The sequence below is a fragment of the Erinaceus europaeus genome, chromosome 6 (genome assembly GCF_950295315.1).
Source record: "Erinaceus europaeus chromosome 6, mEriEur2.1, whole genome shotgun sequence".
NCBI lineage: Eukaryota > Metazoa > Chordata > Mammalia > Eulipotyphla > Erinaceidae > Erinaceus > Erinaceus europaeus.
The window spans coordinates 14,695,869-14,722,480 of NC_080167.1; the positions used below are offsets into that span (position 1 = coordinate 14,695,869).

The 26,612-nt window shown below is 41.3% G+C and overlaps 2 protein-coding genes and 1 pseudogene across 2 annotated transcripts in view; 2 read left to right on the top strand and 1 right to left on the bottom strand.

The window, feature by feature from the left end:
• The window catches only part of P2RX7 (purinergic receptor P2X 7), a 75,897-nt gene extending 60,924 nt beyond the window's left edge, over window positions 1-14,973 (top strand). Inside the window, exons 9-13 of the mRNA XM_007529650.3 lie at window positions 4,722-4,812; window positions 7,373-7,438; window positions 7,526-7,675; window positions 10,053-10,154; window positions 14,010-14,973. Of these exons, the coding sequence (XP_007529712.1) occupies window positions 4,722-4,812; window positions 7,373-7,438; window positions 7,526-7,675; window positions 10,053-10,154; window positions 14,010-14,507 (907 nt within the window). The 3' untranslated portion in view covers window positions 14,508-14,973. The remainder of the gene's footprint in view (window positions 1-4,721; window positions 4,813-7,372; window positions 7,439-7,525; window positions 7,676-10,052; window positions 10,155-14,009) is intronic.
• IFT81 (intraflagellar transport 81) overlaps window positions 1-26,612 on the bottom strand; it is a 270,130-nt gene that overhangs the window by 209,556 nt on the left and 33,962 nt on the right. The gene's annotated exons all lie outside the window — the stretch shown is intronic.
• LOC132539174 (small nucleolar RNA SNORA70) lies at window positions 22,589-22,703 on the top strand (annotated as a pseudogene).

Here is a 26,612-nt window from a genome sequence, read left to right on the forward strand (position 1 = left end):
CTTATGCCGGTCCTTGCACTTCACACCATATGTACTTAGCCAGCTGTGCTACCACTCGACCTGCACATTACAGAATTCTTTACCAACAAAAGTCATGGCAAAAAGTATTGTTCAGTGAACATGTGATTGAACTTACTGACACATAGAATAAGGCAGACCCACATAGAATGCCTGAAGCTTTCCTGGCTCAGTATGGGTATGTGTGTATTAATTTCCTGTGGCTGCTATAACAAATTATCACAAATTGGGTGGCTTAAAAAAGCAGAAATGGTGGTCCGGGAGGTGGCGCAGTGATAAAGCTTTGGACTCTTAAGCATGAGGTCCTGAGTTCAATCCCCGGCAGCACATGTACCAGAGTGATGTCTGATTCTTTCTCTCCTCCTATCTTTCTCATAAATAAATAAATAAATAAATAAATAAATAAATAAATAAGCAGAAATGTATTTTCCTTTTTTTTCATTTTTTATTATTGGATAGAGACAGAAAGAAATTGAGAGGGGATGGGTAGAGAGAAAAGAGGCAGTAAGACACCTGCAGCCCTGCTTCACCACTTATGAAGCTTTCCCTCTGCAGGTGGGGACCAGGGGCTTGAACCTGGGTCCTTTTGCATAGTAATGTGTGTGCTTAACCAGGTGCACCACCACCTGGCTCCCAGAAATGTATTTTCTTATAGCTTTAGAAGTCAAAAGTCCAAACTCAGGGTGTCAGCAGGAACATATTCCCTCGGCAGAAAGAATTCTCTTACTTGCCTCTTCCAGCTTCTGATGGCCCTAGGTGACCCTTAACATATGTCCACAGCACTCTAACATCTGCTTTAGTCTTTATAGGGTCTTCTCTGTGTTTCTGTTTCAATATTCCCTTTGTTTTCTTTCTGAAGGACACCAGCCATTTGATTTAAGGCCCACCCTAAGTCCAGTTATGATCCCATTTTTTTAAAGGAACTTTTTTAAATAATTTTTTTACATTTATTTATTTTATTTATTTTCCCTTTTGCTGCCCTTGTTGTTTATCATTGTTGTTGTTATTGCTGTCATTGTTGTTGGATAGGACAGAGAGAAAAGGAGAGAGGAGGGGAAGACAGAGAGGGGAAGAGAAAGATAGATACCTGCAGACCTGCAGGTGGGGAGCCGGGGGCTCGAACCGGGATCCTTATGCTGATCTTTGTGCTTTGCGCCACCTGTGCTTAACCCGCTGAGCTACACCCGACTCCCATGATCCCATTTTAATATACCTTAGCCTAATTACACCTACAAAGACCCTCTTTCCAAATAAGTTATGTTCATAATGAAACATATTGGGAGCAGTGAGAGGACATTGTTCAATCTATTATAGTTTGTCAAAATCATACTTGTCAAGGGCCTAGTGCTTTGTAGAGTATGGACCACTGACCACCTGTGTCAGAACCACTTGGCACCTTTCTAGGAAATACTCTCCTAGAAACATCTTAAATATTCTGATCCACTTGCTTGGTGGTAAAGTCCAGATTTTGCCTTTTTTTTTTAACTTCATTGATTTATTAGATAAACACAGAGAAATTGATGAGGATGGGAGAGATAGAGAGGGAGAGAAACAGACACCTGCAACCCTACTTAACCACTTGTAAAGTTTTCCCCCTGTAGGTGGGGACTAGGGGCTCGAACCAGGGGTCTTGTGCATTGTAATGTGTGCTCAACCAGATGCACCACTGCCAGATTTTGGCCTTTTGAGTGTACTTCTCAAATGAGTCTTACTCTCAGTTTGAAAGCCACTATATCAAAGGCCTGAAAGCAGAAATCCAAGTATTTATAAAGCAAGCATGGGTTAATTCTTAGTTGAAGGAAATTGCAGTTGGGGCCACAAGGTGGTGCACCTGGTTAAGCGCTCTCATTACAACGTGCAAGGACCCAGGTTCAAGCCCCTGGTCCCCACCTGCAGGGGAAAGCTTCACGAGTGGTGAAGCAGGGCTGCAAGTATCTCTCTGTCTCTCTCCCTCTCCATCTTCTCCATCCTTCTCGATTTCTCTCTGTCTTTATCCAATATATAAATAGAAAAGAAGAGAAGAGAAAAGAAAAGAGAAGAAAAGAAAAGAAATTTTGTGGTCCAGGAGGTGGCTCAGTGGATAAGCATTGGACTCTCAAACATGAGGTCCTGAGTTCAATCCTGGCAGTGCATGTGCCAGAGTGATGTCTGATTATTTCTCTCTCTCCTCCTGTCTTTCTCATGAATAAATAAATAAAATCTTTAAAAAGAGAAAGAAAGAAAGAGTTAAGAAAATTGCAGTCGACAGCAATCTTGCCCCTCCTTTCAGTATAAATAGGCTTTTCTACTGCTGTCATCAAAGTGGCCTTGGTCAGTGGCCTTAGAATCTGCAACTTCTGCCCAAGAGTCTGCTGATAACCCAAACAGGTTGTACTCTGTGTATACAAAAAGGGAAAATAATCTGTTAAACTTGTTGCTGTGAGTTACTATGGGAAAACTGATAACTGTATGAAAGGGCAAGCACCACTGTACTCGGGGCCACGGCCTTTGTGGACACAAGTCCAACTGGGTCTGTCTGCATAATAAACACATTAAAGCCTCAGTGTGTCCCATCTCTCTGCCTGAGAATCTGATAACATTTGCCATATACTCCTAGTCTTGCCAGGCAAACAAACTTGCATAAATAGTGCAAACCCCCCTCCAGTGATGGAGTGGTGATGCAGGCTTGCTTGGTATACTTAAAACTAATCAATCTTTGCCATATGTGCAACCCAGGTTCAAGCCTGACTCCCACCACATAGAAGGAAACTTCAGTGCCGTGGTTTCTTTCCTTCTCTCTCTCTACTTCCCTGGAAAAAGTCATCCTGTATTGGTGACGCCTCCAGCAATGGCCAAAAAACAAATTAAATAAATCACTCAACAGAGCAGATGAAAGAACTGTTACAAAATTATAACAAACAGATTCAAAGAAATCAAAATTCCTTCAGCCAAAAACAAGCACTGAGGGGGCCGGGTGGTGGTGGTGGCACAGTGGGGTAAGCACAGATGGTGCGACGTGCAAGGACTGGCGCAAGGATCCTGGTTGGAGCCCCCGGCTCCCTACCTGTAGGGGGGTCGCTTCAGAAGTGGTAAAGCAGGTCTTCAGGTGTCTATCTTTCTCTCTCCCTTTCTACCTTCCCCTCCTCTCTCCATTTCTCTCTGTCCTATCCAACAACAACTATATCAATAACAACAATAACAACAACAACAACAACAATAAAAAACAACAAGGGCAACAAAAGGGAAAAAAAAACAGTGTCTAGAAGAAGTGGATTCGTGGTACAGGCACCAGAGCCCCAGCAATAACCCTGGAAAAAAGAGAGAGAGAAGAGAGAGAGAGAGATAAGCACTGAAGCACCTGAGACTATCTAACCTATCTCAATTGTAAGAGTTAAAAAATATATCAGATTTTTTATACTAGATTCTGGCTAAAAACCTGTCTTCTGTTTTCATCTCTTTCCCTACATGTAAATAAGTTGTGAATTAATAACTCTGGGAGAAAATATATACCCTTATCTAAAAACAACCAGCCAAAGGTGGTAAGAGGAAAGGACAGATTTTAAAAAGTCTTGTGATGAATGGAGTTTAAGTCTTCCTAGTATTTCACAAAACAAAACAAACAAAAAGCTATCCTGTGTTCTCTGCCTGTAGCAGTGGTGAGAGTTACATATTCAGGGTAATTATGATTTGTGCCTAGGCCTTGATTTATAAAGAGGACTGAGCAGAAGATGTCACTGACAGAAGAAGGAGGCATGCCTTGCCACACAGAGCTATAGAGGGAGGCAGAAAGATTGGGTAAAACATAGTCCAGAGTCTCAGCTGTGTTTTCTATAGAAAAGGTAAAATAGGGCACAGGAAACTGCTAAGGATTGGCCAGTCTGAGAAGTAGAGAGGGTCGCTCTGGGTTAAGGACTGGTCTTTATTTTCTGGTACTTGGTCCACTGTGATTTAAGGTAGGGAAAATATTGGCTGGGTACAAGAGTCAGATAAAGGAGGCAGTTGGGAATAAGGACTCAGGATTGGCCAGAGTTTATAACATGATTTTCACACACTTGCAAAAGCTAGACTTCAGCTTCTATTTGCAAAGATGCAAATTACTTTGGTTGTTAGTTTGGTACTGTGACACCAAACAGACAAATATAGAATCTTACAAAAATACAGCTAGGCCAGATAGCTGAAGTGCACCTGTCTCCAATCCAGTAATTAGCATCTAAGATTCACACACTCCCTCTGTTCTAGAAGCCAAACCAATTTTTCCTTCTTAGGAATTAGGTTGCTTAGAGATTACTTTATTTTGGTTTTTATTGAGAGAGCGTGCGCGTGAGACAGAGAGAGACTAGAATGCTAGCCATTTATGCACGCCCTATGTTCTACCATGGAGCCACCTCCCCAATCCTATAAAGTCCTCTTCTCCTACTCCTCTTCTTTCTCTGATTGTAGGAGTTGAAGTTTGTTCATTTGAATCTTATACTAAAAACTGATTTTCCATCACTCTGTGGTGGAGAGAAGACAGGAGGTGACAGTGGGGAAGCAGCACTTTGGTCTGAGGTGGTCATGGAGAATAATTCATGAGTTTGAATCATCACCTCTCTGTCCAACATAGCAGAGCTAGAAGATGGATGAGGAAAATTTAGGTGGCTACTGGCTTTACTTTATCCTTTCTTAAAATGTCAGCACTGTCAGAGAGATCCTTATAAATATATGTCTTTTCTTTCCTTTTACAGATATGCCAAGTACTACAGGGAAAATAATGTTGAGAAAAGGACTCTGATAAAAGTCTTTGGGATCCGTTTTGACATCCTGGTTTTTGGCATGGTAAGTTTCTGCTCCCTGCCACGGGCACCTCCAGTGGTGTGTCCAAATCACTGCTGTAGTGTCTCAGTGAGTGAACGTTTTGGTCATAGCCACTAGCTGGCACTGCACATCTCACATATGGGATGAGAAAGGGAAAGAAGTGTCCTTGGGCTCCTGTCCATGAGTAAGTCATCTGATGAGCACAAAGGCGGATTTATGGGTTTCTAACATCCAACTTTAAAAAGACTGATGTTTAAAAAAAAAGGAATTCTTTTGCAGCCTGGCTTAAGAACAAAGTGTGTGTTTTTTTTTTTTAACAACATCATCAGCAGTCTCTCTTTTATTCCCTTCTTTTTCTCCTTCCCCTTCTCCTTCTCCTTCTTTTTTTGCCTCTAGGGTTATTACTGGGGCTTGGTGCCTGTACTACGAATTCACTGCTCCTGGAGGCCATCTATTTTTCCACTGCTGTTGTTTTTGCTGTTGTTGAATAGGACAGAGAGAAATTGAGAGAGAAGGGGAAGATTAAGATAGACACCTGCAGACCTGCTTCATGACATGTGAAGTATCTTCCCCTGCAGGAGGAGAGCCAGGGGCTTGAACCGGGATCCTTGCATGGGTCCTTGTGCTTAGCACTATGTGCGCTTAACCCAGAGTGCTATCTCCTGGCCCCCTCTCATTCTCTTCTGTATTGGTGTCTTCCTCAGTTAGCTGTCTCTGTGATGGTGTCAGGCAGCTCATTATGTCTTACTAAAACTTCACGGAAAGAGAGCATCTCTTGGCTAGAAGGTTTATCAAAGGTCTCAGGAAAATACTATTGGCCCTGACTGGCTCAACAGGGGCCACATGCTGCTGAGCTAGTCACTCTGACCAGGGTTATGGCATACTCTTAATGGCTGGTCTTGAACCAGCCCTGAATCAGCTCCTTCTCCCCATACTTCTTGGACCAAACACAGAGCTGGTTTTCTAAAAGGATAAGTTGGTTCTTTCTCCAGAAGAAGGAAGGAGAGGATGCTGGGGATGCAAAAAACAATAAATGCCTATAATAGTTTGTCTGGCAGCATACTGTATATGTATCACGATGATAAGTAGCATGAGAATCAATGAGATGGAGCTGAGAGGACATAAAAGCTATTATTTAAAAAAAATAGCAGAGGGGGGCGGGCGGTGGCGCAGTGGGTTAAGTGCACGTGGCGCAAAGCACAGGGACCAGCGTAAGCATCCCGGTTCGAGCCCCCGGCTCCCCACCTGCAGGGGAGTCGCTTCACGGGCGGTGAAGCGGGTCTGCAGGTGTCTGTCTTTCTCTCCCCCTCTCTCTCTGTCTTCCCCTCCTCTCTCCATTTCTCTCTGTCCTATCCAACAACAAAGCAACGTCAACAATGGCAATAATAAGCACAACGAGGCTGCAACAACTAGGGCAACAAAAGGGGGGAAAATGGCCTCCAGCACCGAGCCCAGCAATAACCCTGGAGGAAAAAAAAAATAGCAGCGTGATACATCAATATTAAAGCCCGAGGTCCTAGGTTTGATCCCTAGAGTCACCATGTCTGAGTTAAATGGTGCTCTAGCCAAAATATAAATAGTACCAGAGAGATATCTCACTGGTAAGGTTCTATGCCTTCTCATGCACTACACACAGCCCAGATACCATCTGGGAGATGCCAACATACTAAGGGAAGCACTAGCACTGTGGTGTCTCTCCCACTCGCTATTTAAATAAAAATGTCAGCCTGGGAACAGTAAAGTCAGACATGTATGAGGCCTCGGCTTTACAAAAATAAGTAACAACAATAAACAGAAATACATAAATGAAAGTTAAAAACCACAAGGCCAATCATGGAAAAGGTTTAGATAGACACTACTTTTCTCTACTTCCAAATTAATCATAGGTCACTTTTAAGGACAGTTCATCTGAAACCCTTATTTTATATGGGGAAAGTAACAAAACTTCACTGGTTCTTCCTGTGTGCAGGTGTCTTTTGTTTAAAAGATTTAGGATCCCTGCTGGGGAGATAGCTTAGCAGTAGAGCACAGATTTGCTTATGTGAGGCCCTAGGCACTATTACGCCAGACTAGTAGTGCTCTGCTCTCTTTCTCATTCTTTCACTCATAAAGATAAATAAAATGGGGGCCAGGTGATGGTGCACCTGGTTGAGCACCCATGTTACAGTGTGCAAGGTCCTTCCTGCGTTAAATCCCTGGTCCCCACCTCAGGGGAAAAGCTTTGTGAGTGGTGAAGCATGGCTGCAGGTGTCTCTTTGTCTCTCTCCCTTTCTGTCTCCCCTTTCCTTCTAGAATTGAAATCCAATAAGTAAATGAAGATAATTTAAAATTTTTAAATGTTTTAAAAAGATAAATAAAATACATCTTTTAAAAAAGATCCATGTCTCCAAATATTTCTCAAAAAGCAGAAGTAGGATAAATGAGAGTCATGTTTTGAGTTTCTCTGTTGCTATGAATACCTTGGAATCATCTATGTGTCACAGCACTAGACTACTCCCTCTGCTGGAACTAGCAATTATAGTCCAGTAAAAGAACACTATTGTGACTTTCTACCAACTAACCTTTCCCTCTCTGTTTTCAGGGAGGAAGATTTAATATTATCCAGCTAATTGTGTACATTGGCTCAACACTCTCCTACTTTGGTTTGGTAAGAGATTCTCTTTCCCACACTTTACAGAAACCATTTGACAAAATGAAGTTTCACTGACAAAGCACTTGTCTGGATTCTTCCCAGGCCACTTTTTTCATTGACAATCTCATTAACACTTTCTCAAGTAAATGCTGTCGATCCCACGTTTATCCCTGTTGCAAGTACTGTGAACCCTGTGCAGTGAATGAGTACTACTACAAAAAGAAGTGTGAGTCCATCATGGAGCCATCGCCGGTAAGGTTCTCAACATGTCTGTGAGATACCATAACACCCACATAGACTGTGAGATCTCTGAGAAATGTGCAGAAATCAGAACAAAATCATGTGTGCAATCTGATTCAGGTGGGCAAGTCTCTGGGCTCTGCCTCAACCTATCATCTCTCAGGTGAAGCCTTTAGCCTTTTCAGTTCCCCTCTAAAGTTCCCCTTTAGAGGGGAACTGAAAACAGAATGGAGAGGCAAACTACAAGGAAGACAAATTTTTATGTTCCAGGATTTGACCATTTTGTCAGATGTATTAAATTGGTATAGCCAAAAATATTGTGTAATGGTTTTAGAGAACAATTTGGCAGTTTCTAACATTTAAACAGAACATACTTTACAGCTTCGCATTTTCAGTTCTCTATACCTGCTCTAGAGAAACTTCCATGGGTCCCCAGACAGTACAAGATGCCCATCATAGCACTATTTGCAGCCATGAAGAAAGCATCTATTAAAATGTCCAATAGGTCAATGATGAATAAACTATGCTAAATGCATTGTAAGGGATGCCTGGCACCAGTTTAGAGAAAGGAAGCAGACAGTAACAATAGCAAGTGTTTATAAAGCACCTTGAAATGCCTTACATACGGTAACTCATTGTATCTTCTAGCAATCCTTTATATGTGATGATCAGTAGCATCAAAGATGGGAGCTGTGGGGACTGGGCAGTAGCATAGCAGGCTAAGCGCACATGGTGCAAAGCACAAGGATCCTGGTTCCAGCCCCTGGCTCCCTATCTGCAGGGGGGGTAGCTTCACAAGCGGTGAAGCAGGTCTGCAGGTGTCTCTTTCTCTCCCCCTCTCTGTCTTCCCCTCCTTTCTCCATTTCTCTCTGTCCTACAACAATGACGACAATAATAACAACAACAGTGATGAACAACAACGGCAACAAAGGGGGAAAAATGACCTCCAGGAGCAGTGGGCTCATAGTGGGCACCAAACCGCAGCAATAATCCTGGAGGAAAAATATAAATAAATTAAATTAAATTAAAAGATAGGGACTGCTTCCGCTTCCCCAGAGCCCCACCCTACTAGGGAAAGAGAGAGGCAGGCTGGGAGTATGGATCAACCTGTCAGCGCCCATGTTCAGTGAGGAAGCAATTACAGAAGCCAGACCTTCCACCTTCTGTATCCCACAATGACCTTGGGTCCATACTCCCAGAGGGGTAAAGAGTAGGAAAGCTATCGGGGGAGGGGATGGGATATGGAGTTCTGGTGGTGGGAAATGTGTGGAGTTATACCCCTCTTATCCTATGGTTTTGTCAATGTTTCCTTTTTATAAATAAAATAATAAAAAATATATAGGAGCTGCTATTCTGTCTATACATGAGGAAACTGAAGCATAGGAAAGCTAAATAATTTGGCTAAGGTCATACAACCACTAAGAGACATATCTGAAATTCTACCCTAGGCAAACTGGCTTCAGAATCTATGTTCATAATCATTATGCTATAGGTATTCACATGATCAGATAGCAAGATGTTTGCTGAGAGAAAAAAATCAAGCTATAAAACAACTTATGCTATGTAGGCTGGAAGAAAATACCTAAGTACATAAAATAATTGTATGTATTTTCTTATGATGTATATCTATATATTCTATATTTTATATAGTCATTGTATTTCCTATATATTATGTAAATATATGTTGAAAGAAAGTTATGTAATATGTATACAAAAAGTATTAGTCACAAAATAACAGTGATTACATCTAGGTGAACAGTCAAAGGAAATTTTAGCTCATGTATGGTTTTGATTAGATTAGTCTGAACTCTGCTATGGAAGTTCTCTATACTTGACTCCTTGATTTCCCCACAATCAAAGAGAAACTTCTGGTACTTGAAAACAACAAAGAGGATTTGTCTTTCATTCATCTAAAAATAATACTGTCTTTTTCCAGTAACTGAATGTACAGTTGTCCATTATAAACATATTTACAATTTGAAATAAAAATTCACCTTTGCAACTAAAACTAACCACCATTTCATGATCCAAGATAAGATGAAATTTAATGAAAATATAATTTCAGTTGCAGTAGCATGACTTTTTGGAGATAGGCTAGAATAAACGACTAAGGGAATTTTACAGAGCACTTGGTGGGGGTGGACCCTAACATACTAGGCAGTAAGCTATGGGTACTCTAAATCTGCAAATCAGCATGTCTGGGCATACTTTGGCTCTAGCTTTAGACTCAGAATCATTCATTCCTATTTAACAAAGAGTTTTGGATTAGCTTGATTAATAGTCATCATTTGATAAATGGGAGTAACAGTTGCTTTTAGATATGCTCAGGTATGCAATTCTTGATAAATTTTGTACAAAGTGGGTAAAATTTGAAACTTTATTTTTCTAGACACTAAAGTATGTGTCATTTGTGGATGAATCTCACATTAGAATGGTGAACCAGCAGTTACTTGGGAAAAGTCTGCAGAATGTCAAAGGTGAAGAAATCCCAGTAAGTTAATGCAACTGTAGTTTTTGTTTTTAAATAAAGTTTACTTCTAAATATGAAAACATTAGAAATTTATACAAATTTATTTGAACAATTTATACAGTTGATAGACTTTAAGAAAGCACTTGTAAAAAATACTCAGATTTTTAAAATGATTATTACTAGCAAAAGTTCTTTTAATATTTATACCCAACACTACCCTTCCTTAAAAGCAGTCATTGTTGGAACTGGTGGTGATGTACTTGCTTGAGCTGCACACATTACAATGTGCAAGGGAGAAATTTCACAAGTGGTGAAGCAGTGCTGTGGGTATCTCTGTCTGTCACTATCCCCCTCCAAAAACAAACAAACAAACAAACCAAGTGGTGATTGTTGGGACTGGACTGTGATTCACCTGGAAGACAGCACATGTTACCATCGACAAGGGATCAAGTTCAAGCCTCCAGTCCCTACTTACAGAGTGGAGAGAAGCTTCATGAGCAGAGAAGCAGTGCTGCAAGTGTTTCCTCTTTTTTTTCTGTCTCTCTTTTTCTTTCTCTCCCCTCCCTCTCTCTCTCATCCTCTAGGAAAAAAAAAGGCCATCAGGAGTGGTGAAGTCATTGTGCAGGAACCAAGCCCCAGAGATAACCCTGCTTGCAGACACACACACACATACATACGTGCACACACACACACAGTCATTGTTATGGCTAGTTTTGTCCAAGTTAAATGTTAGTTTTACTTCTTCTAGAATTTGAAACTTAAGATATGTGTTCAGAATATGCACTACTGAGTGCCAACATTTTTGGCTTAACATTAGTTATTGCGTATAGTAATATTTCCATTCTATAAACACCTAATTTATCCAGATTTATCTCATTATTTATTCTGCTACATCTATTATTCTATTGTTATAATTATTCTATCTAATTGCTAATAATTAGGATCATTATTATTCAAATGTTATTGCTACTCCATCAATTTTCTATTGTTGACGGACATTTGGGGAGTTTCCATTTGAGGGCTCACACCAGTGAAGCTGCTATGATAAGCATATGGCACCTAAGAGTGGAACCGGTGAGTTACAAGGCAGGCATCTGTTCAGCTTTAGTAGATACTATCAAACTGTTCTCTAAAGTGGGTGTTCTAATTCACACTCTCCCCAGCAGTTTTTGGTTGTTGGACATCGTTTCTTTTTTAAAAAATTTTTTTTTTCCTTTTTACCAGAGCACTGCTTAGCTCTGGTGTATGGTGGTGCGGAGGATTGAACCTGGGACTTTGGAGCCTCAGGCATGAGTCTCTTTGCATAACCATTATGCTATCTACCCCCACCCTTTTAAAAAAAATTTTTTGGACATCTTCATTAACTGCATTAGTTTTCTATGACTGTCAAAGTAAATAATCACAAATGAGATAGCTTGAAACAGAATTTGCTCACAGTTCTGGAGACTAGAAGTCTGATATCAAAGTATTATCCAGGCTGAGCTCCCTTTAAAAACTCTAGGGTAGGAAGCCGGGTGGTAGCGCAGTGGGTTAAGTGCACATGGCCCAAAGTGAAAGAACTGGCCCAAGGATTCCAGTTCGAGCCCCCGGCTCCCCACCTGTAGGTCGGCAGGTGTCTTATCTTTGTCTCCCCCGCTTTGTCTTCCCCTCCTCTCTGGATTTCTCTTTGTCCTATCCAACAACCACAACAGCAATGGCAATAATAACAGTGACAACAACAAGGGCAACAAAATGGGAAAAATGGCCTCCAGGAGCAGTGGATTCTTAGTGCAGGCACTGAGCCCCAGCGATAACCCTCTAGGGGAGGATCCTTTCATATCTCTTCCAATCTCTGGTGTTAAATATACTTGCTCCAACCACCAGTACAATTCTGAATAGAGGTTGTAAGGAGCCCACTGGTGGCACACCCAGTTAATAGTACGAAGCACAAGGACTCCCACAAGGATCCCGTTTCAAGCCCTTGGCTCCTCACCTGCAGGGGGGTTGCTCCACAAGCGGTGAAACAAGTGTCTGTCATTCTCTCCCCTTTCCATCTGCCCCTCCCCTCTCAATTTCTCTCTGTCCTAGCCAAATAATTGAGAAAATGGACACAGGAGCAGTAGATTTGTAGTGCGGGCATTGAGCCCCAGCAACAACCCTGGAGGCAAAAAAAAAAAAAAAAAAAACTTGTAATATAACATACAGATAACATAAAACCTGCCATTTTAAATTTTATTATTTTTTTATAGAGCAGAAAGAAATGTAGAGATGGAGGGAGAGAGAACCATCTGCAGCACTGCTTCACTGCTTATGAAGCTTCCCCCTACAGCTAGGGCCTCGGGGCTTGAAGCCAGTTGAGCATAACATGTGCTAACAACCAGGTGCTCCACTGCCTGACCCTCCATCTTTTTTTTTCAAGGTTTTTAAAAGCTTGAGCTTTGTTCCTGCACAATTCTACTACTCCCAAGGGTCTTTCTGTCTCTCTCTCTCTCTCTCTCTGTTTATTTCTTGGTAGAAGGTGAAATACAGGCAAAGGTGAAACACTATAGCACTGCTCTACCACTTGGGAAGTTTCCCCTATGCCAGTGGTCCCACGTGGTGCCCAGGGACTCAAACCTAGGTCCCTGTGAATGGTAAAGTGTGCACTCTACTAGCTGAGCTATCTCCCAACCCTTTGCTTCATTCTTTTCATAAATAAATAATATTCCACTACATATCCTAACATTTTTGCACCCACTGACTTAGTTGTCTTCACCTTTTGGCTACTGTAAATGGTGTAGCTGTGAATGTTTGTGTACAAGAACTATTTGGTGTAAATGTACTTGGCTCAGACTCTCTCTAGTATATGAGGGTATATGCACATCATAAAGAATAGACAGAGCTTGAAGTTGGGCAGTGGTACACTTGGTTAAGCACACATATCACCATGCACAAAGATTCAGGTTTGAGCCCTCGCTCCCCACATGCAGGAAGGAATCTTCATGAGCAGTGAAGCAAGTCTACAGGTGTCTATCTCTCTACTTCTCTATCTCTCCTTCACTCTCAATTTCTCTCAAATTTGTCCTGTCAAATAAAAAAAATTAAAAAGGAAAAATAGCTTCCAGGAACCATGGATTCATAGTGCCAGCACAGAGCCACATTGATAACCCTGGTGGCAAGAAACACAATACAACACAATATAATACAATATAATACAATGCAATGCAATGCAATGCAATGCAATACAATACAATACAATAAAAAGAATAGACATAACTCTCGGTATAAATATTATCCTGGAGGATAATAAATGGATTTCCCAAGAGAGAACCTTTGCGGGAGCGAGGTAGTAGAGCTCATTCAACAATTATCTACTGTCTGCTACATGGAGTGCACTGTCCTAGGGATTGAAGTTCCTAGGCAGGCAAAGCAGACAGAACTTCTACTTTCATATGAAAGATGATTAACAAAATCATTTCAGATGGTGATGTGTACTCTTAAAAATGTAGAGGGCTGGGAAGATAGCATATGGTTATACAAAACAACTTTCATCCCTGAGGCTGTCAGGACCCAAGTTCAATCCCCAGGACCATCATAACATCTGAGCAGTCTTGTGGCCATATATATTCAGGAAGAGAGAGAAACTACCTAGACTGGGTAGGGTAAGAAGGTCTCTCTGAAGTGGTGGTATCTGCACTGAGGCCTTGCTCTTCTGAATTTCACTTTCCAAATTTGTAAAATGGAGGTAAGTAAGATCCTCATCGTGTGAGGTTCTTCAAGAGCTTAAGCTTATAAAACACTGGCTCAGTCTTGACACCTACATCTAATAAATTATAGCACCTGCTACTAATGTAATCATGAATGGAAGAGCCCCAGAGGTTGTCATTGCTAATGGGTTTAGAAACTTGACTTTTTCAGAGACCTTCAATGGACTTCACAAACTTGTCCAGGCTGCCCCTGTCTGTCCACTACACAACCTCCACAGCTGAACAATCGGAGGAGATGGAACTGCTTAGTGAAGAGGTGATTCCTCGGTCTGGAGATACCCCAGATTGGTGCCAGTGTGGAAATTGCTGCCAATCTCAACTCCCTGAGAGTCAAAGATGCCTGGAGGAACTATGCTGTCGAAAGGAGCCAGGGCCCTGTATCAGCACCTCAGAGCTGTTCAAGAGGCTCGTCCTGGCCAGAGATGTCCTGAACTTCCTCCTGCTCTACCAGGAGCCCTTGCTGGCATTGGATGCCAAGTCCACCATCAGTCAGCTGCGCCACTGTGCCTACAGGTGCTACACCACCTGGCGCTTTGGCTCCCAGGACCTGGCTGACTTTGCCATTGTGCCCAGCTGCTGCCGCTGGAAGATCCGGAAAGTGTTTCCCAAGAGTGGAGGCCAGTACAGCGGCTTCAAGAATCCTTCCTGAAGAGCCCTTACTGAAGGGGACAGAGCAATCACACTCAAGTCATCTTTGCCTACGCTTTGAGCTTCACCTGCAAGGGTTTGTGTCTGTGGTCAAATTTTCAAATTAAAGGAAATGTGCTTTCTTCTCCTATAGATTTGTTAAGTGTCAGAGAGCAGAGTAATCTGGGTAAACAGACAAATTAGAATCCTTAGCATGAACTGAAAGCCAAGAGATTCAGATTTGTGTCTCTGGAAATTGTATGAACTGAAGTCTTTAGCCTCTGTATCTCCTGCCATAATACCCAGCCTGCTGTATCAGAGACAGTGAGTGGGAGGGTCAACTAAGTTGTGTACATAAACTTTCCTTTTAGTGTAAATAAAATGACATGAATGCAAAAATCAAACTAGTATAATGTCTAAAGATCAACAAACCCTTTGGATGCTGGCTGGAGAAAGCAGAGGATTAAATATGGCCACTGATTCTTTGACATTTGTCTTTCAGGACTTGAGGGTGATGTCTCTTCCCTTTGCATCTGTGCGGTTCTGGACATGGAAATAACATTGTTTATTTCAGGGTCTTGGTCTTAAGAGACTGACAGCTACTACTTCCTGTCCTTCAGCACTCTTGCTCTGAAGGAAGACAGAACTTAGGAAATCTTTTTTTAAGTTTATTTTTTAAATATTTTTATTTATTATTAGATAGAGACAGAGAAATTGAAAAGGGAGGGGTAGGTAGAGGGGAAATGAGACAGAGGCAACTGCACCCCTGCTTTACCACTCGTGAAGCTTTCCCTCTGCAGGTGAGGACCACAGGCTTGAACCTGGATCCTTGTGCATTGTAATGTGTGGACTTAAGCAGGTGCACCACCACCTGGCCCCAGTTCTTAGGAAAAATCTGCTTAAGACCACCCTGGAATGGGAAAGCCCTAGCTACCACATGGAAAGGAGCGATAACTGGGCAGCTCTTAGCTGGCAAGCTTTCCACACTGACATCAACCATGGAAGAGATGATTCCAAACCTTCCTACACATGATCACTGTCAAGACATTCCAAATAAGCACTGCCAGTGCCCCTCACAGAACAAAATCATTTTAAATCACAACATTTGGGAGAGTTTGTTACACAGCAACAGATAACTGGACAGAGAGTGAGCCTGATTCAAGGGAGCACAGTCTCAGACTTGACTTTCCCTGGCTCTAAAGTTCTTAAGGATTCTTCCCCATCCCTGGGGCCCACAAGGGGCTCAGGGTTCTAGTCAGCAGTTCTAGGAGGGCTCAAGCTAAATCAGGTAACTCACCAGACCGGTTCTAGAATCCATAAAATCTAATCTAATTGAAAGGCCAGCACATTCCAACCTGAATCACATTCCTATGGTGGGGAGTAATTATTGCTGTTATACACTGGTAAAAGTCATATGTATACATTTAACATCCTGTACTTTGTAGCCAAGTAGAGATAAATTCCATCTAAATGCAACCTATTCAAACATTCACAATGCCTTTATATTAACTCCAACGAGAATCTGAAAATGGATAGTTATAGGCTTTAGGAGCTCCTGCAAGATTTATTTTTTCATGGTCTTGGCACTCGAATTGATCACTTTCAACAACTGCTTTAAGGGATAGAAACCACTATTCAACACTGTGGCTGATGATCTTTGAGGTTTTTAAATATATTTAAGATAATTTTAATATTTTTAATTGATTATTTTACTTGTTTGGGGCGTAATCTTGGTTTACAAGACTTGGCATTTTTGTAAGTTTTATTTGTTTTGAGGTAGTCTGGTTTACAAAACTGTTTAATAAGTATAATTTCTCATCTTTCAAAATGTGTTATCATACCTCAGCTCTCCTGGAGGCACCAATATCCCTTTACCAAAGTCCACTGGACCCTTCCACCCTTACAACTCACTTTCCCCACCCTCCCTTACCCTAAGTATTCTCAGTTCTGCAGCATAAGGAAAAAGACTTATCTTCATTTGACTCTGCTTATTCGTGTGTGTGTGTGTGTGTGTGTGAATACACTTTTTTTTTCATTCTGATAGAGTCAGATTGAGAGTAAGCTCCCTTACTCTCAATCTGACTCTATCAGAATGAAAAAAAAAGTACCACAGTACCAAAGCTTCCTGTCTTTATAGCATCTCCAATATGGTGCTAGAGTTCAAACCTGCATTACATACATAACAGTGCAAGCATTTTACACAGTAAGATATCTTTCCAACAAGCCCTGTTCCCTTGCTTTGTTTCATTTCTTCAATATGAGAGAGAATATGCAATATTTTCATTTCATATGAGTTTATTGTGCATTTCTTGGATGATTGTTTTAGTAATTATAAATTCCTATAACTTTTGCTTACCAAAGAAACTATTAATTGTTCCTTCAAATATGACTGTTAATCTTGCTGGATAAAGTATTCTTGGGTGAAAGAATTCTCCATTCAAAACTCTGAATACAACTTGTCAGTCCTTTATAACTCTCAGAGCTTCTGTTGAGAAGTCATCAAATAGTCTTTTTGTTGTTGTTTTATATTTTATGTATTTATTATTGGACAGAGATAGAGAGAAATTGAGAGGGAAGGGGGAGGTAGGGAGGGAGAGAGACAGAGAGACATCTGCAGCCCTGCTTCACCATTCATGAAGCTTTCCCCCTGAGGTAGGGGCTAGGGGCTTGAACCTGTGTCCTTATGCATTGTAATGTGAGTGCTTAACCAGATGTGCCACCACCTGCCCCCCCCCCCATCAAATAGTCTTATGGGAGTTCTCTTAGGGGTGACTCTCTGTCTCTCTCTCACTGCATTTAGTATTCTCTTGTTATCTTTGATCTTTTCCATTTTAATTATCATGTGCCTTGGTAAGCTTAGGTTTGGGTGTAGTTTTCTTGTAATTCTTAGAGTTTCCTGAATCTGAGGGTTTATTTCCTTCTTCAGTTTTGTCCTTTTCTCTCTTCTCTTTCAGGCACCTCAGTTGGCTCTTTTTAAGTTGCCCCACAACTCTCTTATATCATCTTTGTTCTTAATTTTCTTTCCCTGGGAGAGGGTATAGGACCAGGGTGACTTCTGAATTATCTTCCTGCTCACCACTTTGATCTTCGGCTTCTTTCTGCTGGTAGGCCCTTCTACTGAGTTTTTAATTTTAGTTACTAATTTTTTTATTTCTCTGATTTCTGCTATCATCTAATTCATATTTCCTCTGACTCTGTTGAAATTTTCTTCTATTGACTCCTTCATTTTGATGAGCATTCTTAGGGTGTTAGCTGTGAAAACTTCTTTTTTAATTTCTTTATTAGTGATTTCATAGTGACTTCCAAGATGAAAATATAATAGGGGTATAGTTCCACACCATTCCCACCACTGCTTTGGAGACTTTGTCAGGAAGCTTATATAGCTCTATTGGATTTTGGGTTTTCTTCAAGCTGCTCTCTTGGTCCATCAGTGCAGGTGATTTCTTCTGTGTTCTGATTACATCTGAGTCTCTGTGAAGAGCAGGGCCAGCAACCTGTTTTGTTCTGTTAAATCAAAGTGTAAAAATGCTGGTGTGTCACGGATTGGTAGAAGCACAGACTGGCAGTCTTTGCACAGTACATGGAGTGATTCTATTCAGCTTCACCTCTGAGAATTATTGCTATGGAAACTAGTTTCCAATATGGATTCTTTCAGACTATGTGATCCTTGAAAGGCTGCTGCTTCTATATCCAATTGATACACAGTATCCATTACCCCTTTCCTCCTGTTATAAAAGTTGTGGGCACAAAGTTATGGACACCAAGGTGTAATGGAGTGGGGTATCTGAAATGGCAGGGAGTAGAGAGGTATTGTAAGGTAAACCATGATAGCTGACAATGATAGGAGGCCAGTTGAAACTGGGGCCCAGTGTAAAAGGCCTTGAAAGGCTTCATGGAGCTAGGACACTGCAAGCCAAAGTTGAAGAGGGCCAGGGGGTGAGCAGCCAAGAATTGCCTTTTGTCTACAAGTGTCTTTGTATCCTTCCCATATGGATGCTGGACTTTTGACTTCCATTGTGATAGCTTACAAAATCCAACTCCACTTTTATACATGATTTTCCATGTATGTTGCAATATTTTTTTTATAAAGATGAAGGAAGGTAGAACCTGCTAGTTCACCATCTTGGTTCTGTTTCCATTTTCATATTTCAAAAAAAATAAATAACTTCTATTGTACTAATGTAAAATAGCATAAACAAAAACCATTTTACCAATATGATATTTTATCTTGTTTTTATTTTTTTCCTGACTCCAGAGTTATCGCCTGGGCTTGGTGCCAAACTATGAATCCACTGCTCCCGGAGGCCATTTTCTCCATTTTTTGGATGCCGTTGTTGTTATTGTTGCCATTGCTATTGTTGGATAGGACAAATGGGAAATCAAGAGAAGAGGGGGAGAGAAAGACACCTGCAGACCTGCTCCACTGCTTGCAAAGCAAACCCCCTGCAAGTAGGGAGCCTGGGGCTTGAACCAGGATCCTTGATCCGGTCCTTGGGTTTTGAGCCATGTGCACTTAATCTGCTGAGCTAACGCCCAGCCCCTTTATCTGGTTTTTAAACTCAGGAGTTAAATTAATTAGGGTAAATTGGACTTTTCTTTATATTACTTTTCAGAGCTATTTCTGTAGTGTAAATGCTTAATCAGGTAAGCCACCGCCTGACCCCCAGAGATACTTCTGAAAGTAAATTATTAGGCCCAAGAAGTTACACAGCAGGTAGAGCACTTGACTTGCAAGCTTGAGGTCCTGAGTTTGATCCCTGGTACCCTCTCCTCTGTTGGTAGCAATTTACTAGTTCTCTTTTTATCCTCTCTCATTAATAAATAAATGAATTATTAAGAAAAAGTGAGCTATGATGTCTTTTGAACTGAATTTCTACACTCTAACAATTCTTTGTAAATAGTACAGATTTCTATTCTGATGGTTCTGAGCCATAAAGGCTCATAAAGGCCTTTATTTATTTACTTCTTATGCCATATTCATGGTGTGTTTCTTTGTGAAGGCCCCATATGCAGTCAGCATCTGCAGTGACAAATAATTATTGCATCCACCTACTGTTTTCCTTTACCTTCCCCACAGATGCTCTGGGTGAGGAGTGATGTGTTAAGTCAGCTGCGTATAAAATGCCTGACACTTCCTCCAGTAACACATTACCATGTCAGTATTTGTATTTTCAGTCTATTGCTTAAGATAATGTAACTGCCGAAGACATCCAAGGAGAGTCAGTTTGTAGAATCTGTTTTCCTATATTTAAACTATTCCCTTGTTCTGCTCATTCACTTCTTCATCTCTGTGTCAAAGATCTGCTTTCTTATAATATTGACTGATGTCATGTAGAAGTGGTAATGCATTTTTCTCTTTAAAGAGAATCACATTTTAAGCTCTTTCTAGTTTTACTTTGGTGATATAGGTATCTTGACTGTTTTGATAGTTTAAAACAATGTATCATTTATATTTACTGACCTAGTCCTTTTACTTCCTTTTCCCAGAAGTTTCCCAAATCATACTTAGCTCAGTCACTGAAACATTCACCCTCTATATGTTCACTGAAGATATATAACATAATAAGACATATGCTGTCTCCAGTTTGACACATATATTCTAAATTATTTAGAACTTCTTATGTGATAGTAGTTTCTTAAACACTATTGAAGTGATTCTTAAGTGGTTTTCTGGATAGTGTTAGTATAAGGATTGGCCACCAGACTGATCAAGCCAAAAATGGAAACTTGGAACTTTGTGCACTACTCCTCATCTTCCAGGAATGAGGTGGTATTGGAAGTTGACTAATAATTGATCATATCTGCATTATGTAGCTTCCATAAAAATCCCTAACGCACAAGGTATGGAGAGTTTGCAGACTGATGAATATATCCATATGCTGGGAGGAAGGCTTGCCTCAACTCCATAGGGACAGAGGTCTCTTAGGTCTACGTGGGACCCTCCTGACTTTACCCCATGTACTGCTTCATCTGTCTGTTCATCTGTATTTTTTACTACATCCCTAATAATAAATTGGTATATGTGTTTCCCTGATTTCTATGAGTAATTATGGAAAATTATTGAAACTGAGGAAGGGGTTATGAGACCTTCCAACTTATAGCCCAGCTGGTCAAAGGTATGGTTAATAGCTGGAGATTTGTTACTAGCATCTGAAGTGGGAGACAATCTGTAGGACTGAGCCCTGTGAGTTCTGTGCTAATTCCAAATACTTAACAATATATTCGACCCAATTGGTTTTTGAAGGTTCAGAGAATTGGTTGGTGTGAGAAGTACTATGAGTGGAGTACAGAGAAGCAGTTTTCAACACTCTCTAGAGACCAGCGATAGATAAGATTGTAGCTCTTGTGGAGATATGAGGGCATAGATATTAATCAAGTATTCAAACAAATGTAACTTGAAACTTAGTCTGAGTCTCATTGTGAAGGAAGTAACTGCACCTCTAAGAGCTTATATAATGGGGAAATATGACCTGTTTGGAGAGATCAGAAATGTTCTCCCTGAGGAAGAAGTCCTTTAGGTGAGTGCTAACAATAAATATTAAATTAGTGATATTAGGTGGGCACAGGGGTGTAAGTTTTCTAGGCAAGAAAGAATTGCAGAGCCCTAAGGGTAGAAAAAGAACAGCAGTTTTGTAAAACTTAAAGTAAATGTGTAAGGGTATGGGCAGTGGTGCACCAGGTATCCAAATGCACAAGAACCCAAGTTCAAGCTACTAGTTCCCACCTGCAGGAGGGAAGCTTCACAAGTGGTAGAGATTACTGCAGGTGTTTCTCTCCCTCTCAACCGCTCTATTTCCATTAAAAAAAAAAGGTCAAATAGTCACTGGGAACTTGGAGCTATAGTGTAGACACTGAATACCAGCAAAAACTCTGGTTTTTGAGAATTAGGACATGGATATTTTTGGAGGTCATTATTTAATCTATCACAAGATGAAAAGCAGGTAAGTGGTTTTCTGGGATTGGGAGAGAGGGAAAGGCTGTGTAGAGTGGGTTGCACAACGGAGGTGGTGGATGCAGGACTGCAACTGACAAAACCTATAGAAGGGCATGGCATTAGATAAATAAATAGATAAAGTAAATCAAAAGACTACCCCACAAATAGTAAAGGGAATTACAGCACGAGATAAGACTGAGAGGTAGATAGGAGTTGGACTGTGCAGAGCATTGCAAGTCATAACAAGAAGTTTGCTCTAACTCCAAGACCAATGAAGAGTCATAAGAGGACTTTCAATAGGAGTTTGACAAGTTATTTGATGTGTTAGAGATCATTCACACTGTTGTGTGGAACATGAAGTAGGAGTGAATAAAGAGTTGCATTTTTTTTATTTATAAAAAGGAAACACTGACAAACCATAGGATCCCTCTCTCCATTGTTACTGGTCATCTCTATCAGGAACAACAAAAGAGACCACTTTGTGAGCCCCCATAGGACCTTGCCCTCAACTTGGATCAACAACGGTAGAGAATGTTTCATCCTCTGAAAGGAGGCTGGACAACATAGTCTATGCTACACCTGAGGAAGATGGGTCCTGAAATTGGGGCAACTTGGAACGTTCCTACTCATGACCACAGAATGTGAGCTCAGATCTAAAGGGATGCAGAGGTCACATAGACTCCTAAGCTGAATATGGGCCCCAGATCACATCAAATCGATGGGGTTTACAGTCAAAAATATTTATATACTTTCCCCTTATTTGGGAGCTATTCTCTTCCTAGATCCAGCTTTCTGGACCTTTTTCCAGCCATGACATCATCTCCCCAGACAATAACTTGGATCCACCTGCATATCAGATGTCAGGCTCAGGGAAAAAAAAAAAAAGAGTTGTAATTTTCATCTCATTCTTTCCCTACTCTAAAACATTTGCCCCAAATATGTGGGAAAAATGAAATGCTTCTCTTTTCCCATTGTATTCCTCTTGGGAAGTTGCAAAAAGGCTTGCTGCAAGAATAAGAGAAGAAAAGCATTAGTGCATCTTGCTTTTTAGGTTGCTAGGGATAAGCCCACTTCTTGAGTTTTGAATCAGGAGCAAGAGTGTACCAATTCTAGAGATCAATGGAACCTACTGATATATCCCACCCAGTGGTGTAGGCCTAAAATCAAGGTTGCAGCAAATTAAGCCAATCTCCCTTCCTCATGGGGCCAGTGTGCAATGGCTACAAGTAGCAGCCTCCTTGATAATGCCTGTGTGAGAGCTACCCTAAGAAACTGGAATCAGTCCTTACCAGAAGATACTCATTTCATGTCTGACTACCTGCTGTCCCCCACCTTAGGTTCCATGAGGTGTATGAGATGATTTTAGAAAGCCCCAGGGCATGATGCCCATTGCACACATTGGCCAGATCATCATGTCTATTCTCACCAAGCTGCAGAATAAGAAGCATGTTACATATGACCAAGTTCAATTTCCTTGGCTGCCAGAAGACACATCTCCAAGACATAAGCTATCACCAAGTTTAATGCTAATGAATCTACAGACATCATGGCTAAAAGCACCTTATCACAGATTACTATGAAGTCAAATACAGTTCCAATTATGGTTCCATGACAAATGGTGACCCTTGTACTCCTAAGAGCCTCGGAGATGCCCCTTAAACACATTCAATAAATCCCACTTTCTAGCCAAAAGTCAAGTTATCAGATTAAGTTCTAATTATATGCAGCCCTGACATTTGGTACACTCAGGAGGACCTAGAATAGTGTAATCATAACTTCTGCTTCCCAACTATTCCCAAGGTAAAGGCTGTCCCAGCCAATCAAGCCTTTCTTATCCAAAAGGCCAGATGCAGGTTCAGTTTATTCTTTGGTATTGAGTTTAAGCTCCCACATGGTCTGTGAAACTATTCAAAATAGCTAATCATACCCTACAGGAGGGCTATGGAAGTACTTCACCCTCTCTTGTTTAAATGTCCACTGGAATTATTGTTGTGGCTCCACACCTGCATGATATCTCTGCTCCCGGTGGACTCCACCCACCTTTATTTTAAGATGGAGGGAAGAGAGAAGAGATACAGCACCACTCCACCACTCAGGAAGCTTCCCCATGCAGTGGCTAGGGACTCAGATCCAAGATCTTGTTCATGGTAAAGTTTGCATTCCACCAGCTGAGCTTCCCCCTCCCCCCACACACACACACACTCAATGCTACAAAGCAAGTTTTCCTCCCATTGCCTTTGGTAGTTCGCTCTGCTTCCTAATACAACCCTCATATGGCACCTTCCTCTCTCTTTTTTTTTTAAATTTTATTTATTTTATTTTTTGAGAGAGATGCAGAGAGAGAGAGACAAACAGAGAGATAAACACCAGAGCACTGCTCAGCTCTGGTTTACGGTGGTGCGGGGGATTGAACCTAGGATTTCAGAGCCTCAGGCATAACCATTATGCTGTCTCCCTGCCCAGCACCTTCCTCTCTTGAACTGTGAGAATATGTGACCAAGAATTTGCTCCCAATGTCATCAGTCCAGTGTTAGGTGTCATGTGGTCAGTCATCTCCATAATTTAGAATGATAATCCATTCCTCACTAACTGGGTGAAGAGGAGGTGATTAAAGTACCCCCAATTCCAACTGCCCTAACAAACTGGGAACTTGGCTTAGCTTCTGCACAACTGTTATCTGCACTAAAGTCCTGCCTCAAAAAGTCCCCAAGGAACAGGAACCATCATTCCCCATTTTTCCAAATTAGTCACTGAGTGAATTGTCTGCAGTTTCACTTTCTATGTGTGTAGGTTTCACAATCCATGTTTTAACATCCTGCTGTCATTATTTGCTCTCCTGACCCAACTCTTCCTGCTCTAATATCACTGTCTCCTTTTCCACTTACTATAAGTATTGTGTCTCCTCTCTTCCAGTCCTAGTTGGGTTATAAATCATATTTCCAAAAGAAATGATGATCTATGGAGAGGATTTTGCATTCCCAATATCCTTTGTTTCTCTTATAGAATTATTAAGTCTGAGTCTTCAGAAATCAGAGACATCCTACACTAACTAGCCATTTTGACCAGATAATTGCCATTCTTGACAAGCCTAGAGAAGAACCTTAAGCAAGCCTGGTGAGTACAGTTAAGTTGTGAGCTATAGTTTACCTCACCATGCAAGCAATTCTTCTTCTTCTTCTTCTTCTTCTTCTTCTAGCGTTTGCCCTTCTTCCATAGCCAGTCAACAGCATCAGGTTGAGCCTGATGTAAAGTTTCGAGACCTCCTTTGAATCTGGAGAGGTGGCAGTCGTTGACTATGTGGGTCATAGTCTGTCTGAAGCCGCAGGGGCAGTTTGGGTCGTCTCTGGCTCCCCAGCGATGGAACATAGCGGCGCACCGGCCATGGCCTGTTTGATAGCGATTGAGGAGGGCCCAATCATAACGTGCTAGGTCAAAGCCGGGTTGACGCTTGCAGGGGTCTGTGATGAGATGTTTGTTCTTTACCTCAGCTGACTGCCAACTCTGTTTCCAAGAGACTGGAACAGAGAAGTTCAGTGAAGGCGTAGGGGACCAGATTGGGTGACGAGACGTCAAGCGTTGAACAGGGTGGGCGAAGATATCCGCGTATATTGGCAGGTCCAGTCGAGCGTAGACGTGGGAAATGAACTTAGATGATGCCGCATCCCGACGAATATGCAAGCAATGATCCTCAAAGACAAAAAGCTCCTCTTCATTTTGTGTCCCTCAAGCCTATGCCAGCACAGTGGAGCAGTGGGGGAAAGTTGGGACACTGGAAACAAACCACCTGAGTGCAAATCCTGGCTTGTCCACTCATTAGCTAGTTGAGTGGCCTCAGGGAGCTTATCCAATCATTAGATAACTTGCTGCAGTTAAGTATCAGGCTCACACAAAAACTATTAAAGTCATGGACCCCTTGGAATATACCTAAAATAGACCTCCTAGCTTCTTCCAACATGAAGACCCCAAGTTTCATCTGCTCTATTCTTACCTTTAGTTCCGGATTATTAAAAACTATTTTTATGCTTTAAATTTTACAGCTTTTCAGTCACCAAGTTGCAGATGCTACCATGATGCCATCCTGATGTCCCTGGGCAGATGACCTCACCATTGTGTCCTGGAACCTCACCTCCTCAGAGCCCTATCCCACTGGGAAAGATAGAAAGCTGGAGGTATGAATCGACCTGTCAACGTCCATGTTCAGCAGAGAAGCAATTATAGAAGCCAGACATTCCATTTTCTGCACTCCATGAAGAATTTTGGTCCATAGCCCCAGAAGGATAGAGAATAGGGAATCTTCCAATGGAGGGGGTGGGATACAGAACTCTGGTGATGGGAATTGTATGGAATTGTACTCCTCTTATCCTACAATTTTGTTAATCATTAAAATCACTAAAAGAAAGAAAGAAAGAGAAAAAGAAAGAGAGGGAAGAAAGAAAGAAAGAAAGAAAGAAAGAAAGAAAGAAAGAAAGAAAGAAAGAAAGAAAGAAAGGGAAAGGAAAGAAAGAAGAGAAAAAAGGAGGCTGAGAGGTAGCACAGTGGGCTAAGGACCAGTAGTAACGATCCCGGTTGGAGCCTCAAGCTCGCCACCTGCAGGGGGGTCGCTTCACAAGCGATGAAGCAGGTCTGTAGGTGTCTATCTTTCTCTCCCCCTCTGTCTTCCCATCCTTTCTCTCAATTTCTCTATGTCCTATCCAATGACAGCAATAACAACAATAATAACAGCAATGATAAACAACAAAGGCAACAAAAGGGAAAAATAAGAAAAAAGAAAAGAAAATTTGCTGCATCTTTGCATTATGATTGTAAATGTATGAAAATAGGGAGTCGGGTGGTAGCACAGCGGGTTAAGTGCACATGGTGCAAAGCACAAGGACCGGCAGAAAGATCCCAGTTTGAGTCCCCGGCTCCCCACCTGCAGGGGAGTCACTTCACAGGCAGTGAAGCAGGTCTGCAGGTGTCTATCTTTCTCTCACCCTCTCTGTCTTCCCCTCTTTAGATTTCTCTCTGTTCTATTCAACAACGACGACATCAATAACAACAACAACAATAACTACAACAACAATAAAAAACAACAAGGTCAACAAAAGGGAAAATAAATAAATTAAAATTTAAATTTAAAAATGTATGAAAATCACTTAGCACACTGCCTGACACAGAGTAAGTAAGCACTTGATAATGTTAGCTATTACTGTC